General features: G+C 57.2%; 6 protein-coding genes across 6 annotated transcripts; 4 read left to right on the top strand and 2 right to left on the bottom strand.

The window, feature by feature from the left end:
* Nucleotides 1–145: 145 nt before the first annotated feature.
* D7B24_005672 (uncharacterized protein) lies at nt 146–4204 on the bottom strand (the record flags this gene model as incomplete). The annotated part of the gene is made up of 4 exons (XM_028639821.1): nt 146–1811; nt 1861–3004; nt 3054–3997; nt 4047–4204. The coding sequence occupies 4 exons, from the start codon at nt 4202–4204 to the stop codon at nt 146–148; spliced, it is 3912 nt and encodes a 1303-aa protein (XP_028495889.1).
* An 823-nt stretch (nt 4205–5027) lies between these two features.
* D7B24_005671 (uncharacterized protein) lies at nt 5028–6167 on the top strand (the record flags this gene model as incomplete). The annotated part of the gene is made up of 1 exon (XM_028639820.1): nt 5028–6167. One exon carries the CDS (start codon nt 5028–5030, stop codon nt 6165–6167), a length of 1140 nt encoding a protein of 379 aa, XP_028495888.1.
* A 5394-nt stretch (nt 6168–11561) lies between these two features.
* On the top strand, nt 11562–12371 carry D7B24_005670 (uncharacterized protein; the record flags this gene model as incomplete). The annotated part of the gene is made up of 3 exons (XM_028639819.1): nt 11562–11585; nt 11677–11870; nt 12107–12371. 3 exons carry the CDS (start codon nt 11562–11564, stop codon nt 12369–12371), a joined length of 483 nt encoding a protein of 160 aa, XP_028495887.1.
* Nucleotides 12372–13587: 1216 nt separating this feature from the next.
* Nucleotides 13588–14331, top strand: D7B24_005669 (uncharacterized protein; the record flags this gene model as incomplete). Its single annotated transcript, XM_028639818.1, has 1 exon — nt 13588–14331. One exon carries the CDS (start codon nt 13588–13590, stop codon nt 14329–14331), a length of 744 nt encoding a protein of 247 aa, XP_028495886.1.
* A 533-nt stretch (nt 14332–14864) lies between these two features.
* Nucleotides 14865–16444, top strand: D7B24_005668 (uncharacterized protein; the record flags this gene model as incomplete). The annotated part of the gene is made up of 4 exons (XM_028639817.1): nt 14865–15654; nt 15725–15824; nt 15892–15938; nt 15987–16444. 4 exons carry the CDS (start codon nt 14865–14867, stop codon nt 16442–16444), a joined length of 1395 nt encoding a protein of 464 aa, XP_028495885.1.
* Nucleotides 16445–16596: 152 nt separating this feature from the next.
* Nucleotides 16597–17949, bottom strand: DPH1 (Diphthamide biosynthesis protein 1; the record flags this gene model as incomplete). Its single annotated transcript, XM_028639816.1, has 1 exon — nt 16597–17949. The coding sequence occupies one exon, from the start codon at nt 17947–17949 to the stop codon at nt 16597–16599; it is 1353 nt and encodes a 450-aa protein (XP_028495884.1).
* Nucleotides 17950–18043: the final 94 nt, after the last annotated feature.

Raw genomic sequence — 18043 nt, 5'->3', positions numbered from 1 at the left:
GGGGCCTAATCAGTGTACAAATTAGAATCATGTGAAGCGAGAAAGCTTAGATGTGCAACAAAGTGTACTTTTAGCAGCGAATAGACTGCATCAAAACTCCTTCTTTCTTGATTTTTTCTCTATCCTTACGAAGCTATCCCCCCCGTCATGCCCCGAGAAGTGTCAGCTTTGTAAAAGGCAAAACAACCGGCGCCTCCTGCCTGCGGGTCCTTGCGTCCAGATACTCCCCAAACACGGCAGCGCCTCCTGACACGGCAACGTGGTCCTCGGGCTGTTCTTCTGCCACCTGGCTGGGCAGGGGGACGAAGACCTCGGCAACAGCAACGCGGCAGCCCTCAACAACTTCGCCCATGAGCGCCTCAACGGCCCTCGCGCGCTCACCCATGTCTCTACGTACGAGTGCAAACACAAGAGCAGCCACCTCGGCCTTGACGCTCTCGATACGCTCGACGAGACGCCTCACCGAGGCGACGAGATACTCCTCCTCGTACACTGTGCCCTTGCGTCCGCGTGCGCGCTTCTTCTCCTCGCGTCGACGGTTCTTGCTCGTCGCCCGGCTGACGCCTGTGCCGACCGTGCCGACACTGCCCGCTTTGCCTGTGTACCGCGTGAACAGACTGGCGGATGTGCTGATGCGAGAGCTGGCGGCGATGGAGACATCATCAGGAATGTCGGCGCCGGCCGGCCCACGCTCGCCCTCGTAGAAAGCGAGCGGGTCCTCCTCTGCACGGCGGCGGAGCTCCATGATGCGCGGTACCTGAGCGCGGAGCTGGGCCTTGCAATCGGCGAGGAGGTCGGTCGTGCTGCTGAGCGCGTCGACGAGCGCGGGGTCGAAAACAGTCGACAACAGGTCGAGGCGGGCTTTCTGGGAGATGAGACGCAGGGCCTCGGCAAACTGGGAGCCTTTGCAGAGGGAGCGAATGGCGGTCTCGATGGAGGAGAGGTATTCGATGTAGATGGTAGCAGCGGATGTGTGATCTTTAGCCTCGGTGAGGGCGTCCGCAAGCGAAGACGCGAGATCTGACAGGGCATCGGGAGAAAGTGCGGGTGTTTGCTGCTGGGCGGCGTATAGACACTCTCGCCAACTGGAAGCGCCTGAGGCGCGGTAGCAAGCTGTGGCTTTGGAGTAATTCTCCAGGAATTCGTATGCAAGGCCTGCATCGCGGTATTTGGACCCAGACTCTAGATGCTCGGCAAAAAGATTGGTGAGGGTACGGTGCTTGGGTTTGTCGTAACGGTAGAGGTCCAGCGCTTCTTGATAAAGGGCATACTTGACGACATATTGTTGCAATTCGTCAAAGACATCCAGACTCTTGAGGTGTACGAGGGCCTTGCCGCGTCGTTCGAGATGGTCGTCGATTTGGAAATGGCGGCGAAGGGTTGGGAGCTGATGCAAGTCCTGGATGAAGGGCAGATACTCGCGCGGATCCCTTTGTGATTGCTGAGCAACTAGCAAAGCTAGTTCCAGGTTGTAAAGACCCAGAGCGTTGTCGTAAAGTCGATTGACGTCAACGAGGAAACAAATGTGCTCAATGGCCTTTTCAGCCAGCTTCTCATCTTCCTGCATAAGACCAGATACCAGGGTAAGTCCGTCATCGAGCGCTGGCGGCACTTTGCAGACGTGAGCAGTGATGATGTTCTGGAGGTTCGTATCCTTTTTGCTCTGCAGGCTCTTTAGTATTGAGTTACAAATTTTGTTGACTTTTGACTTGGAATCTTTTTCGCCCGCGAGAACATTAGGCGAAATTTCTGATGGGCGGTCGGCGGTCCGTTTGGTGTCCTTGTACATGGATTGCGTAACGTCTTCTTCCCTGTTGATCGTCAGTAGGGCCACAGCAGGATCCGAGGCGGGAGGCTAACCGTAAAGACGAGAGGAAAAGATCAATATAAGTAACGTCCTTGAGCTGATCCAGGAAGAGACCGACATGTGCAAGAAACTGTTCCGGCTGGTGGTCGTAGAGAATGTTCATATCTACACGTTGCGTGCGGCAGTATGAAAAGGCGCGTGCGTAGTTCTTCTCATCAACAAGCTTTCTGATGCCCGCCACGACCATGGCACGGGGGTAAATTGTTTCGAGGTTTCCTCTGGGCATCTGCAAAACAATGCTCATGTTCGTTGGCATCGCCGTGATCAGACGGGCGCCGCGTTCAATGCTACGACACCGCTCGTCGTCTTGTGGATTGTCGCCAGGGACCTCCATCTCGTCAGGACTGACAATATGGACAAACTTGACAAAGTGATTATTTGTCGTGAAGATAATGTGGGCATCTGTCACCACAAATGATGTGCAGTTCTTCGCCAGGAGGTGTGTGTCTGCGAATAAGTGGCCATTGCGAGTCATACCAATAGACACAGATTGATCCTCGATGTTGACGAGTTGTTGCCATGCAAGCTGCGCCGGCAGCTGTCGTCCAAGAGACGTCAATCCCGCACCACCAGAAAGACTAAAGAGCTTTCCAGAGCGATCCTGTGCATATGCCTCCGCATCCGACAGGCCACAGTGACTGGAGATTGATGACACAGGGTCAAGATCACTCAGCTCGTGTATATTGGCAAGGCTAAATGTCGAAGTAGAGGGCGAGAAGTTAAAAACCTCAATCTTAAGCTCCTGGTCGAAGACCAAAACACAGAGTTCGTCAGATGCGGAGAAGCAGGTCTGCAGAGGCACACGCGCTCTTGGGTCTCCCAGCAAGGATTCGAACGTCGCTGAGCCGAGTAGCTTTGGGCGAAGCGCACGCTCCCCTTCGGCCTCCCACTGGAAGAGTTCTAGTCCCTGGCGATGCAGAACTGCCATGCGCGAGTCGTCCACATTGAAGACGACCTCAACGATGCTGGAGGGAACCTCGAGGTCGAACAACGACATGGGCGGAGGGACGTTTGCTGTCCGGATCGGAGTGACCTTGACCGTCTGCCCATCGGCAACCGCCACGGCGCCGAAATCGTAAGGCGGCATCAGTGCTCCTCGGGCTACTGTGAATGTGTATTCCGAAGTTGTGAGGGCATCTGTACAGTGTTAGCATGATGACAGTAGCTTCATCCCAAGGAGACGTACCAGTTGTTGCCAATGCAAGCCTCAAAGCCTTCTCTGGATGCCATGCCAGCCAAGGAGAAGCAGAAGAAGCATGAGGAATCTCCTGCTTAAGATACCAATGGTAGTTCCCCATCGTCCACAGCTGAACCTTGTCGCCGAGGATGACAGCCAAGACCGTCGAGTCGGCGTTCCACTCAAGCCTGATCCTGCCGTGCTCTGTGACTGGTCCGTCCGGAGACCTCAGGGTGAACTGGCCGTGTCTCAGACCATTCCTCTCAAAGAAGACAACATCAATCTTCTCCTTAAAACGCTGCACAGCTGCAAGCAGGTTTCCTGCCGGCCGCCAACTCAAGCTGCCCTCGAGCCCATCGACAGGCTCGCTGGCACTGTCGAGCACGCCCTCACGGGTGTACACCCTGACCACCCTCCTCGATCCTTCAATGGCGTTGACGGCAACGTACGTACCGTCACCCCTCCATGTAATGGTGACTTGACGGTCGTCCTGTGTGCTGAGCACACCCTCGTCTACCTTTTCTGGAATTGTCGGGTCCCTGAGGGCCTTGGCGCCGCGTCCCTCAAACTGCGTCTCCTTCTTTCCCCAGCCGACAGAGACATGCTTCGATGCGGCAAAGTCCCGAGCCGTCATGGCCACCTCGGCGATTGGGTCGAAGGTCCGCCCCATGAAGACGGCGTTTCCGTCGCCCGTGGTGATGGTGAGTAGCTCATCGTCGGGCGACCAGCGCGCTGCGGTGATGCCGGCGTCGATGGAGCCAACCATCTCAATATGTGCGGCATCTTGGCCCGAGGAAAATGTTTCGGACTCCTGAACAGTGATGATGTCGCCGCCCGCGAGAATGATGCAGGTCGTGGCCGTGTCGCTAAAGTGGTGAACGCTGATGATCGAGTCGGCGGTGACATCAGGGTTAGGGCTGGGCGCGTCCCAGGTAGCAACAATTTTGGATGATCTGAGTGTGTCAGTCTTGGGCTTTCGAGGGGGTGGTCGCTGGAACGCACAGTTTGTTCTGGTCTGATATCCTTACCAGGTCGATGGTGGCCCGCGCCTCAGTAGGTCCGACTGTGCACAAGAGGTCATCGTTGGCGGGGTCCCAGCAGGTCGAAGTAATGTCGGCGTGAGACCACTGGCCGAAGCGGATGTTGCGAAGATTACGCATGACGAATGCCAGAATCTGCGTGCGATCAGCTGGGCCTCGTCTTTGTGTATACTCTAGAGACAGGCCCTGGTTGGGGCAGATCGTTGATATCTCATTGAGATCACTGAGCTGTCGTTGGATTCTGAAAAAGTCTTGAGATCAGTCATTGGAGGGGGTACATTGGCGGGGCATTCCCACTGTACCTTCCGTGGTCGACGACCGGGTTGTTGAGTGGCACGGCAAGTGCTCTTTCCTGAGTAGACTCCCTCACGCCAATCTGCTTTACGAGGAAAAAAAAGAAAATCACAGAAGATTTACGCCAGCGGTTTTCCCAATGCAAACATATTTGTCTTCGAATTCGGTTGAACCCCCAGTCATCACAGAAGCCAACGACGATGTCCCATCGAAGCTCATACACAGGTACCTCCCCAACTGCACGTCCAAGTATCCCTTCCCACCAATCACCACACCGCTTGCCATCACAAAACAGCCCGATCGGCGAATCACAAGCCGCACTCGCGCCGGCTGGCGAACCCCAGCTCCCTCGGCACGAGTACGGGTAGGCACAGACTCATGTTGCTTGCCCCGGATTCTACCTCTTGCATTCGCCTCTGCATCGACAAGCTCCCGGTTTCCTCCCGCTCCTCCTCCCTCCTCGTCCCATCAGCCGTTTTTTCCTCCTGTCGAACCACCTTTGTCGAACCACTGAGCCATCAGGGAGTCATTGGCTGACTTTCTGCTCTCTTGATTCATGCTTCTTATTTATTCGGTCCATTGATTGCTCCTCCTGTTACTCGGCTACATTCATTCTCCAACCCAATTCTCCATCTTCGCAATTACCACGATGGACGAAGCGTATCAGCAACATTCGCACCACGCGCGCCGCAAGAACCGCTCCTCCACGAACCTCAACCACCTCACACTCGCCCCTCTGACCACGAAACTGCCTCTCGACGACGACGCCTACGCCGAGTACCCGCCTCCCCCCCACACGACCTCCTACCTTCAGGGCAAGTCGGCACCCACGACGCCGGGCCTCCTGACCCGCTCGCCCGTCCAGTCTCGTTCGCACTCTCGCCAGGCCTCCGCCGCCGTGGCAGCAGGACGCGCCCACCTCCCGAAGAGCAAGTCTGCTTCCCACCTTGCGTTCCCTCTCGACGAGGACGCGCTGCGCCGGAGCAAAAGGAGCGCCCGCGAGGCCGCGTCTGGCACGGCGTCGCCCGTGCACACCCGCCGTCGTCAGAAGAACGACCACCCGCCTCAGGACGACAGCGGCGACTGGCTCCTGCGCGCTGGCGTGGCGCTGAGCAGCGAGGCCAGGGAGTATAAGGGCCAGACGTGGCTCACGTCGCGCGCCAGCTCGACGAGCCTCGCCGGCGGGCGCGACGCCGAAGAAGAGGCCTTTGAGAGGGAGTTTGCGCGCGAGCGTGAACTCGCTATCCGACAGGGCAGCCGGAGGGGCAGCGTGGCCGACCTCGAGCCGTACCGCTCCGCCCGTGGCAGTCGCCAGGGCAGTCGCTCGGGCAGCAGGGTCGGACGCCGGAGCCAGCTCATGACGCCGCTGGATGGGCGGCATTCGGACGAAGGCTACTTCGACAGAGTGGCCGCGGGTGACGAATATCTCCAGGGTCCTGACTTTGTGAACCTGGACGAGAAGCTCGAGGCCGTCGACCAGGACACGACGCAGGACGATGAGGCTGCGGTGCGGCAGTTGGTCAAGGGCGAGAACGCCGGGCGTGGCTCCTGGTTCGGCTGGGCCCTCTTTTCGGTGGAGGAAAACGCCGAGGACTCCGATCTCGGCGATGACGATATCGTCGACCCGGTTGATTCGGAGGCCACACCGACCCGGAGGGATCCATCAGTTCGTTACTTCGAGATAGCCAACAGCGCGCCAGGCGAGCGTGTCCAGCCTCCGAACCCTGACGAGGGTGGTTGGCGTGATGCCGCCTGGTTGCTGAGTGTGGCATCCAAAGTCATACTGTGAGACCGAGATCAGCACGGCGATCCTGGCAATGCATCCGTTGGAGGGGTGGCGGAACATGGTTGGAGTGGCGGGCGAATACATTGGGTCTTAACCTGTCCGCGACCTGCAGAATAACCAGGATCAATAGAGTTGGACATCGTATCTGTGTTCCTTGGCGAACAAGCCTGCGAACGAGCCGTTGCACCCAGAATGCTGGTAAGCCAAGGGCCCTGGTAGCGGAACAACCGCTGCGCTCGCCCTCCACCCAGGGACTTGCGGCCAGCAGTCGTGAAAGAGTCCACGGAATGAAGCCTCACCGAATGTGGCTACAATCGGCACCAACGGCGTCACACAATAAACCGCCAAGGTCAGCAGCAACGTCAATGGAAGATTTGGACCCTTCTAGCCCTGAGATCGGCGCTGCATGGAGGGTTATCGCCCGACCGCCGACTCGCTGAATGGTCCTCCAGCCCCCGATGGCCCGCCCCCCAACTTGGTCGGCCTCCTGACTTTTGACTGGGCGAGCAACGACTGATCAGCCTCGCCCGTTCGTCACTTTGTGGGGGAGCTTTTGTCGCCTAGCATTCTGCCAGCCTCAGTGACGTTTCGTAGTGGAGGGGGGTGGTGGCTAGCTGCTCTCGGCTCGGTTGTTGGACTGGCGTTTAGTGCACGTGATTATCTTGACGGGTCAGGAAAAAAAAAGTTCCAACGTCGCTGGCGTGTTCAGTCGTAGGCGCCAAAGGTATGCCGCTGGCCGTTCCGGTAGCTTCCTGACGGCTAGGATAAACGAACGGCAATGTCACATCTCACTCCCAAACCAGAACACTTTGTCTCAAGGACCGTGGCCGCTTGGTGTGAATGCGCGCAACCCAAACCCAAAGTAGCAAACATAAACGGGTATCGCGGGCTCTAGGCCTCCTCCAAAAACCCGCCAAGATCGGTGCAGCAGAATGACTGGATCCCGAGATGAGCGCAAAACCGGTTTTTGGGGCAGTGTGTCACGGAGCACTTGCATGCAGACTGAGGCCTAGACGCCAGCAAGTTCCCTGCCGACTGACTGCGCTAGAAGACGGTGAGGGAGGCAGGGCGCCGAGAGCAAAAGACCGCTGGGGGAGGGGGCAGAAGGATTGGAGTACGCGGTGGGTTTTTGGCGAGGCTGGATGAGTCGGGATCAGCGTCGGCGAAAGTTCTCACTCGATGATTCACGCAGCGGCTCGACGAGGGCTCGTGGCTGCGCCGTAGTGTGTTGTACCGTCGGTGTCAAGTGTTGCCAACAATGGGCTTTCTGGTAAGTTGGCAGAGTATATTTTTGTGGAAGTGGGTAAAGCATCAGCCTTTGTGGGCAGCGAGCCACGGGAAGGGAATTCTCCATTGACTCGTGTTCATGGTACGTTGCTGTGTTGTGATCCGTAAGTTCGGGATTTTTTTTTTCTCATCGCGAGTCGCGAAGAAGAGCCTTGTCTCTGGGACCCTTTGTTTTTGAAGGGTGTGCGGGGGAAGAAACCCAGCGTCCAGACGCGTGGGTTCGAACTGGTGATGCTTCACCGCGGCAGCACGGAAAGTGCACTGGGCGATAATCGCTGGCTCCCCACACCCTCGCAGATCGGATGTTAGGTGCTGGCATGAGAAGCCCGATCTGGTGGCGGAGCTGCTTGGCTCGCACCACGACAGTACGACAGGGAGTGATGTGTGGCCTGAAGCGCAGGCCGAAATCAGCCATGGGTATCGGCTGATTAGGAGTTGAAGCAACGGGGGCAGACCGTTTGTGTGCCGGCTTGGCCAGTGGCACAATAAGGTATGGGTCGGGCATTTTGTGGAAAGGAAAGGACGTTACTGACCGTATCGGTATCGGCGCACACAGGAGACCAAGAATGCTGCTCGCTGTCCGTCCGTGTTCTGGTCTGGCAGGGAGCTGGGCCGAAGGAGAGGAAGTCGCGGGCCCGTCATCGGCTCCGTTACACACGAACCAACTAGAGCTAGGCTGCCAGCCTTAAATGGTAGCCCGAAACGGACACCCGCAGATCCAGATCCAGTGTGCCGTCGCGCTGTGTCCTTCCTCCACTGATGACGCCGACTGAGGAAGAGCAATGACGTAGGTGTAGGAAAGTAGTCGCCCCGCACGCGCAGGGACCGCATTAGTAGCGCAACCCCTGAAGCATCACCCGTCAGCTGCTATGTGTCTGTTTCTGGACATGGTCGAACGGTAGGAGCTCGAGACAGAGGGCCAAAAAGACCGTCTCCCCCCCCCCCTTCCTTCGGTCCATCCGTAAATGCCTAAGACGCCTGGTGAACTCCATCGACCGTCGTCCAAAAACATTCTCGGTACTGCGGTGCTTGCTGCTGGCAAGTTCTATTCAGTCTCACATCATCGCAGGCAAAAGGTCTCAAGCCAGGGGATCCTGTCAGTGTCCACTCCAGGTCAATCTAGTCCGCCTTGTCCGCAGCACTGCATTGAACAACAATGAACGGTCACTGAACGGTGCTAGGGGGGGTGGGCTCGACAAGAAGAAATTTACTGGCGGGGTAACCTAGGAGCGTGCTGGCCTTCTTGTCTCGTCACGATACGCTAGGAGCTCCCACCAGTCCTCCACCCAAGGGAACCGATCTGCCCAAGTCCGAGGACATTCATTTCGAACCCCCATGCTGAAAGCTGGGGGGTCACACATGCACGCGGCAGAAAGGATAATATGCCCCAATGGGCCACACTGTGAACAAGCCCTGTGATCTCGTCTACGGCCTCGTCGCGAGCTACGTGCGGCCGGAGGGATTGGTGAGCCTTGTCTGGTACCCTGTCTGACAAAGATGTAGGGTACGAATGTATGTGGCATAATTAGCGATGACAGAGCAAGCAGCTGGGCGCCGGTCAGCGGTGTAGGTCCCCGGTACTGCAGTTTGCTGTTTTTTGAGTCCCTCGAAAGCTGTCCAGGATGTGGCCGGAACAAGGACTAGGATGACCGCATGCACTGTGGCACACGGCCTGCTTCGCAACGATACTCGATGCTCCCACAAGGGACCTGCCAGTCGAAGACACGTGGGTAAGGGGTGGAGGTGGATGAAGATGAGGCTCCAAGCAACAGAGTTGCCAGCTTAGGAAGGGTCCCCGAGAGCGACACAAGAGAACGAGTGTATCAAGCTGCTGCGTCACCTTGCCTGGTACTCAATGACCAGGATCTATTTTGGTGAGCTTCAGGAAATTTTTCACTGGCGAAGAAGAGCTCGCGCATGGTCAAGCCAGAAGGCGATGAGAGAAGCAACAGAAGACAACAGCAACGACAACAACCAGGAGGCAAGTGGTGGGCAAGCGCAAGGGGGTTAGAGGAGACAACCCACGGACGATGCCCATCTCATCACAGAAGAAATGTGAACAAATAATTCTGATCCCACCCCGGCCCCGTCGCTTCCTGAATTTTGTCGTCGGGAAGTTTCCAACGACGGATGAGATGAGTGGGGAGACGTTCCGAGTTGGACGACTGTAGAGCTTGTACTGTACCATCTCTGGTGGAGGGAACCATTGATTTCTCTCACACTGTGAACCCTGACAGACCCCTACCTACCAGGCAGCTAGGGACCTACCTTAGGCACCCAGGGCTGGTGTGGTGCCGGTCCCACACGAGGTGTCTCTTAGCCAGCCCCCATACCCAGGGTCCCCGCTTGTAGAATGATGCAACCCGCTCGACGGTGCATTCCACCTTGCGCCTGCACGTCAATGGACAGCGGGAGACGGACAGACGAGAAAGACGGCTCTGCCCCGTGGATGGTAGGAAGGTAGCAGCTTTTAGCGCATGCACATGTTCATGGATCATGGCGGCCGGGTCTAGGGCGGCTCGAGGCCCTTCCTTACCTCACCTTACCTATTCCCTCTCCTCCCTGTTACCCCTCTGCACCCCTCGGCGGGCTGTATCAGGCCGCCGGATAGATAATCTGGACGGGACCTCGCGAGCTTCGGCCGAAGCGTTGCCTTGGACCATTCCCCTTTCACTTTTCTGCTGCAACCACCGCGCCAACGCACTGCACCGCACTACGACTCCTCTGTCGACCCTGCAACCTGGGCCTGTATGAAAGCTCTGTCGCATGCGAATATTTCCTCCACTTTACCTACCGCTGGCGACCAGGATTGCTCCATTGCACAATTGACACATCACGCCCATTTGCGCCCTGTCGAAGAACCTCCCCGTCGTCCTTGATCACACGTGGACTCGAGCGAGAGAAACGACGCCTACCTTAGCTAAGGGAGAACAACCCACGTCACTCAGCCTATAGCACCTGCCTTGTCGTCATCGCCGAATCCGTGCTTCCTCCCATACCTCACCTGACCATACCGACCACAGCCTTTTCCTATCTTCCACACAACAGCGATTCTAGGTCATTGCGTGGCAGAGAGATCTCCCGACAGGACACATATAACTAAGAAGAGAGCATTATACCCTGTTCTCGCGGAAGCAAAAGGTAAGCTTGATGTTTACGTGCTCCCCATGGCTGCCCCCCCCCCCCGTCTTGTACTGTGCTCTCTCAAAAAGGGCGCCTACGCCCAACTACGTCAAAGTACCCCCACCTCAAAGCCCCTCATCCCGACAAGCTTGTCACCTCACCTGGACTGGACTCACACTCAACTGCGGCTTGGCCTTCAATTCATCCCACCACCACCCCGCGATTCGCAACAAAAAAGGGGAAAAATTACCAGGACCTGAACCAGCCCCCGAGCGAAGCCCTAGCAACGGATCGCAGCCGCTGTCCCTTGTCATCTATCTCACCCACCCTTTCCTTGTCACACTGGTAGCCTCAACATCCTCGTCCTCGAACCCCGAGCATCAATCGCAAAGCGCGAAAACCCTTTGCTAGTCGATCCTGGTCGAACAAAAGCAGCCAACGCTCATCGCACCCCGGCCCATCGAGACAAGGTAGCTAAAGCAACAGCAACAACAACCACTTAGTGGCGGTAGCCTGCGTCCAGCATATTCCCATTCATCTCGCATCGCAGCGTGCGCGCGCGCATCCACGAGTCCACCGTCCGCAATCCACACGTCTCGCGCCAGCTTTTTGGGCACTCGTGCAGCAACACCAAGGCACTGCATCCAGTCACCGGCCGGCTCTCATACCCCATTCCCACAGGCCTGCACCCAAGCCATCCCCTGGATCCACCTTCCTGAGGAGTCTTGTGTCTTTACATCCCCGTTTGGGTATTCTAATCATTCTTGTTCGTCACAGGTCTCTCTTCCTCCCTCCCAGTGCACACCGTACGCAGTACAGCCTCCCGTCGCTCCTCTTTACCCCCTCCTCCACCCGTGTGTCTCCGTCTTCCAACCGCTGTAAACGACGCCGCCTCCCCCTCCAGCTCAGCCACGGATTATACCCGTGGCCACCCTCATCGAGAAGACGAAACCCCACGATAAGACACCAACGACCACAGCCATCATAATGCCTGCCGCTGAAGTAGCCAACGTATGTGTGCACAGGTTTGCCTTGCTCATCACCATCCATCCAATGGTGTGCCTTCAGTTCACGACTGATTTGTCCTTTTTTTCTCGCACAGAGTGACGATGGGTCTCGTGACGATGCCCCTTCCGACGTTGTCGGTCTCGAGGACCTAGGTGACGCCGTCGACATGGCGACCTTCAATCAGATTCTCGAAATGGACGAACCAGGAGAGTGCGAGTTCAGCCAGTCCATCGTCGAAGGATTTTTCGAGCAGGCGGAGGAGACCATCACGTCGATGAAAGAGGAACTGTGAGTTGTGATCGTGAACCCTTCCTCCCGCCCCTCCCCCCCCCCTCTCCTCTGAACGCGACACTTTCCCTCCAAGTCCTCCGAAACCCCTCAAAACTCCTCTTCCGCCCTGGCTACCCCTTCTCCTGACGCAACCGGCGAGGGCTTCTGGCCCTTTCCCACTTGCTGGTCGATTTTCCCTCGATGCAAATCAGGCCCTGGGTGTTGCAGCTGACCAAGTCTTCTTCGGTGACCAGGGAGAACAAGGAGTTGGAAAAGCTGTCTTCTTTGGGTCATTTCCTCAAGGGCTCTTCGGCCACCCTTGGTCTGGTCAAGGTGCGAGACAACTGCGAAAAGATTCAGCGGTTCGGCAAGAAGGAGAAGGAGGATGGCTCCCCGCTGCCAGACGAGAAGGTGTGCCTCGAAAAAATCGGAGAGACCCTCAAAACTCTCGAGACGGACTACGCCGATGTCGAGCAGGTGCTGAAGCAGTACTTCGAGGGGCGAGCTGCAACAGATTAACAAGCATGCCCTCCCCATCATCTGACGCCGCCCTCTCTAAGTCTCGGACCTTGTCACAAGCACTAGAAACCAAGGCCTTGACGGTATTGAGGCAGAGAGGGCAGTGCCATATTTTCTTGACTGGGTGCCGCTTCCAAGCTTCCGGTTTGGAAGCGTAGTTGTGTCACCCGTCATCGCCGTCATCACCATCATCACCACCGCCACCATCACCACCAACAACAAACAACGTCGTCAGCTCTTCATACCCCCCTTTTCGCGGACGCAAAGCATTTGGACAGGATTCGAACAGCGTTGCATGGCAACTTGCCAGGTCTTTTGCGATAGCTCTCGGACTCAGACGGTCAACAGGACGCGCAAGACTTCTTTTGGGGGAAGGATGCAGCCAGGTTCACTATTGTGGCTAGGTATGCTTCAATGTGCAGTTTGCCACGAGCCGACTCCGCCACGTCCCAAGCAGGTCATTGCAGTCGTTACCGAATAGACCAACACTAGAACTTCACTCGCTTCCCACAACCCCAGGCAACGCATTTCTATTTCCAAGAATATATTTTTTTGTGAAAGCTAGCCTACTTTTTCCAACAACTTGCGCAGGAAACATCATGTATGGACTGACAGCGAGACGGTTAGCACGAGAAACTAAGAGACCTATGCGAAAAGGTTGCTGACGCTTCGGGTACCACCGTATGCTTGAGTAGAGAAGGCCCTCGAACGGAGAGGAGGAATATGTGTCGCCAGGATTGACATCATCTGACCAAAATGGGTGGGGGATCGGCGTCTTGTGCAAGTGTTCATGTTGACTCTATTTTGAAACCCCGCACCAGATCCGGGCAAGCATACTACAGCCTATTGGTGAAGCCAGTGTCGACATTATGGAAAGCTAGACAGATCCGAGCTTCAGATCTGCTGCAAACAATAACAAAACTTCAGTTTCTCGATATGAGCCTGCAGTCCCTAGGTAACTTGATGACTCTTGATTTGATTTACGGTCACGTGCAGGGTCTACCCTACCATAAGTTCTGACCAGTTATTGGTCCTTTGCAATGAGGAGCGTTCCGCAGGGTTAACTTGCCTTTGGCCATTGCACCAAGACTGATGACAATACATTTCACCTCGAATCTCGTCGTCCACTCCAGTAGATTGATTTGCCGTCTTTCGATGGATCCGTTTTGAAAGCACCTCCAAGCACCCCCTTTCGTCCGTCAGACAGTATTTCAACATGCCGCCCCGCCCGAACGCCAAACCGGCTTTTACCCATTTTCTTTGTATTCCCCTAATCACACCAGCCTCGAGATCACAAGTCTCGAGGAGCTTGGCCTCTTTCAAAGCAGATGTCACGGATGCTACCAGCTTCGACATCCCGGAGACCGCAGTCAGGCCCCTCGGCACCCTCCACCTCACACTTGGCATGTTGAGCCTTCCCAGCTACGAGAGCGTCCAAAAAGCGACTGCAGTTCTCCGGGGCCTGAATCCGCCCGCAGCCTTTGCAGACATCAAGTCGCTGTCCACGACTGCGCCTCTCGCGACGCCTGCTCCACCGGCGGATACCAGCGTTGACCAGTTTCCGTTCCTGACTCTGAGGGGCCTGCATTCGATGCAGCGGCCTGAGCAGGCGTCGGTGTTGTATGCTGCACCTGAAGATGATCGAGGGATCCTACTGAGGTTCTGCGAGAGGCTGCGCGATTCCTTCATTGATGCGGGCGTCATGGTGAGGGAAGAGAGGCCCCTGCTTTTGCATGCTACCATCATCAACACGATCTATGTCAAGGGGGGCAGGGATGCGCAGGCAAAACGGGGGAAGAAGCTGACTCTAGACGCGACAGACGTGTTGGCGCGGTATGAGGGATACGTGTGGATGGAAGGTGTGCCTCTGGAGAGGATTGCCATCTGCAAGATGGGAGCGAAGGCGGTGGATGGCGAGGATGGGGCTGCGTACGACGTCGAGGCCGAGGTTGATTTCTAGGTTTGGCACGGCACCTCAGGGGTTGGGGGCAGAGAGAGGTCCATCAGACGTAGCAGAACCCGGAGCTTACTGTGTACCGGAGTACACCTCTTTCTATGCCCGGGGTAGCGTTCTTTCAATGGCGTGGTTCTCTCAAAATGACTAGACGAAGTATTTAACTAGACAGTGCACCCCAAAGAGCCATTTGTTTCTTCTGGCGTACGTCGGCGGCACCGCTTCTCGCTGTGGCACGTTGTACCAAGTAGTTGACGTGAGGCCAAGGTGTGATTCAGACATATTTCCTTAGACAGCATATCAGATGGATACATGCATCACGAGTTCAATGATTGCATAATCTCTCTCTCTATCACGATATCAGATCTCACCCCTCCAGGCAGCCACAGTCAGGTCCCCCTCTTGAGGATCGAAACCGTGCTCCTGACACAGTGCTGATGGACAGCTAGCTAGGTACCTTACCTTAGGTTGCAGTTCTGCAAGACGGGGGGCCAACCCCACGATAGCATCCTTCCCATCGAACCTGTATCCGCCCCCCGATGCGAACTGGAACGCAGCATGCCGAGCCCGCAACACATGGCTCCGCCCCCGCCCCCATGACGAAAGAACGGAAGACGAACCGAATGTCATCTTCGGCTGACAAGCGCCGCAGCGCCGGCCCCGGCTCGCACATCCTCCGCACGGCCTCCACACGCAGCGCCCTCAACCCGGTCGCTGGGAGCACCAAGGAAGGCGCCGTCAACGCGGGCAACGCCGTTGGCAGCAGCAGCAGCAGCAGCAGCAACAACAACAACATCATTGCCCCGCCACCAAGGGCACAGCTCGGCGTGGCGAGCGTCGCGGGAGGGAGTCCCGTCTCGGGAGACGAGGGGCCGAAACCAGGAGACACCGGCGGTGGGGCCGCGACGCAGAAGGAGCGGGAGACACACGGCGGGGCCAGTGGCAGCGGCACTGGTGGCAGCCACACGAAGGAGGCGGACGGGCAGCGCATCGCGCTCCTGGAGACCGAGCTCGCGGTCATGGAGGACGAGTTTGCGCGCGAGCTCGACAGGCTGAGCCGCAAGGAGAGCGAGACGGCAACGTTCTGGCAGGGCCGCGTGGCGCGAGCGGAGGACAGGGCGAGGGCCGCGTGCGGCGAGATGGAGGCGCTGGAGGCGGAGTGCGTCGAGCTGCGGGCTCAGGTCCGAGGGTTGAAGGAGTTCGTGAGCACGAGTACGAGGACGGATGGGCAAAGCGCCACGTCTGACGAGGTTTTTGGGGAAGGGGCCGCACGGCTGGGCAACGGACTGCAGAACTGGGTCATTGTGCATTTCCGCAGGGCCAAGATTGGTGAGTTCTTGCCCTGACCAGTCCTCCAGGCTTGGGGTCGCGTGACTGCTTGACTGACTGGTTGGCGAAGATTTTGGCAAAGCAAGCGAAGACGAGTTGGAGGAGCTGGCAGCCTTAGTCCCGATGTATGAGGAGTTGGCGGCCGCGGCGAAGGTGCACCTCCTCCAGTCGTTCGTGTCTCGCGTCCTGGTCGAGATGGTCTTCGGCGCGTACTTTGTTGGACTGTCCCCGGAGCAGGCTCGGCAGTTCCGCGACGTCGAGGAGACTCTGCGATCTTACAGCAAGTACATTGGCATCTTATAAGGGGCATGGCTGACTGTCTCCTCCCCCAGGTTCCGAAGAAGCCGTCAACCAGTGGCGCTCCACAACGCTGACCTTGCTGCGCCGCGAAGCCGGGGACAAGATGCACAGCGAGACGGACGCCGCTACGGAACGAGTCATTGAGCGCATCAACCGCGTTCTCGACGGCATCACCGACAACAAAACGACCGACGCACGAGATCAGGCCTTGAGGGCACTCATAGTCAGCGCCATTGACCTGGGCCGGCTGTTGGCCGTGCAGAAGGCAGTCTTTGGCGTCTTCATGCCGGAGATCGTGCCGCACCAGCAGACCAAGTTTGACCCTGCAACCATGGAGGACGTCGGCGGTGAAGATGAGGAGACGCTATCCGAGCGGGATATATGCTGCGTCACCTTTCCAGGCATTATGAAGAGGGGCGATGAGACTGGGCGGATGTTGGCATACCGCAACATCATTGCCAAAGCGACGGTGCTGTGCAGTCCTGAATGACCGGCGTCAAGGGATGGAAGCGGGCGTATGAGCATTTACAGCGGCATCATCATAACAGATTACGTATGAGCGAGTGACCACGATGATAGGTGGGCCAAGCGGAAGTCCTGGCAAAGGCGGTAAACTCATCAGATCGTGATATTGCTGGGTATTTACGCCTTCGCCCCAACTTCCAGAGCCTTTGTCCTTCCCAATCCCTCCTTCCCGTAGTAGTCCATCGGATATACCCCCTTGCCCCAATCCTCCTTCACATCCAAGGCGATCAACGCCTCGTACGGCGTCAGCAGGGGTCTCGGGAAGGCATAGCCCCAGTCGATGCTCAACCGTGGACACGCCACCTGCACCCAGCATTCAACGTCAGCCATCATGGCCAGCTTGCCGGGGAAGATCTCGCTCAGCAGCAAGTTGATCCACGGGATCCCTCGCTCCTTCAGCCTTGCCTCGATCAGCGCCATGGTGTGGGGGTTGCCCTGTCGTCCCAGCGAGCCCAGGATGAGACCCCAGCGCTTGGCGCGCTTGGCCGTTTTGATGGCGTCGCGTCTGAGTCCCTGCATCTCGTCGTGGCCGTACGTCTCACGCGTCAGCTTTCGCGAGTAGGGATCGTAGCGGTAAGCGGGGATGGAGGGGTTGTGAATCATGATGCTCTCGAGGTGGAAGCGGCCGTCGCCGAGATACAAGATCATGTCGACGGCGTCGTCGTCTTTGAGGCGGGGCGACGTACAGCCCAGGATCTCGCCCTTGCTGAGCGGCGCAATCTGGGGCACGAGCACGCGGAAGCCGGCCTTCTCAAGGGAGGACTTCACGCCGTGAATAGTGGCATTGAACTGAATGGTGCCCACGACGGCCATGGTCTTGCCCGAGGCAAAGTTGCGCTCCAGAGACGCGAGGAGGTGCTGGGTGTCGATGGAGATGTCGACGAAGACGTACAAGGTCTTGATCTTGGTGACATCAACAGGAATGAGGCAACTGTGGGCGTAGTGCACGAGAAGATCACAGCCCAAGGCGCGGGCCGTGTAGTCATCGATGCAGCATGCGCCGTAGGTAACGTCACCCATGATGAGGGTCTCGATGCCAGGGCAGAACTCGGTAAGAATGTCGGAGATGGTGGTAGCGAAGAGTAGTAGGCCCTCAGGCATCTGTAGGGCAATCTTCTTGGCGCCCGACGTTCGAATACGATGCACAGTCTTGTGGATCTCGAAGCTATAGTTAGAAGGGAGGAGAGCAATGGCGTCGTTGAGGGCGGCATCCTTGAGTATCTCGGGGGGGACCTGATTCAGTAGACGGGGCCCACGCCGGGGCTTGGCCACTTGTATTGACCCCGAGTCTTCGATAGAGGCTTCTGTCGATGAAGCATTCTTCGCTGCAGCCTCCGCGGCTGTCCTGCGACCGACGAACCGCTTCTTGGGTTGCTTGACCACAGGTGCCTCGTCTTCTGCTTGCTGCCGATGACTTTCTTCAATGTCGGCGGCGATGCCAAGATCTGTCAACGCCCGGTCTTCTTCCATGTTGAGACAGAGGCTCCAGTCCAGTTGCGATTAGATCCTGCCAATGATGACAAAATTTCCCGTACTATCCAGGACGGTGAACGGGTGTCGAAGA

This window comes from Verticillium nonalfalfae, assembly GCF_003724135.2.
Source record: "Verticillium nonalfalfae strain VnAa140/NRRL 66861 chromosome Unknown scaffold_36, whole genome shotgun sequence".
NCBI classification, from domain to species: domain Eukaryota; kingdom Fungi; phylum Ascomycota; class Sordariomycetes; order Glomerellales; family Plectosphaerellaceae; genus Verticillium; species Verticillium nonalfalfae.
The sequence above is the reverse complement of the archived record's forward strand: the minus strand, read 5'-3'. Positions and strand labels throughout refer to the sequence as shown.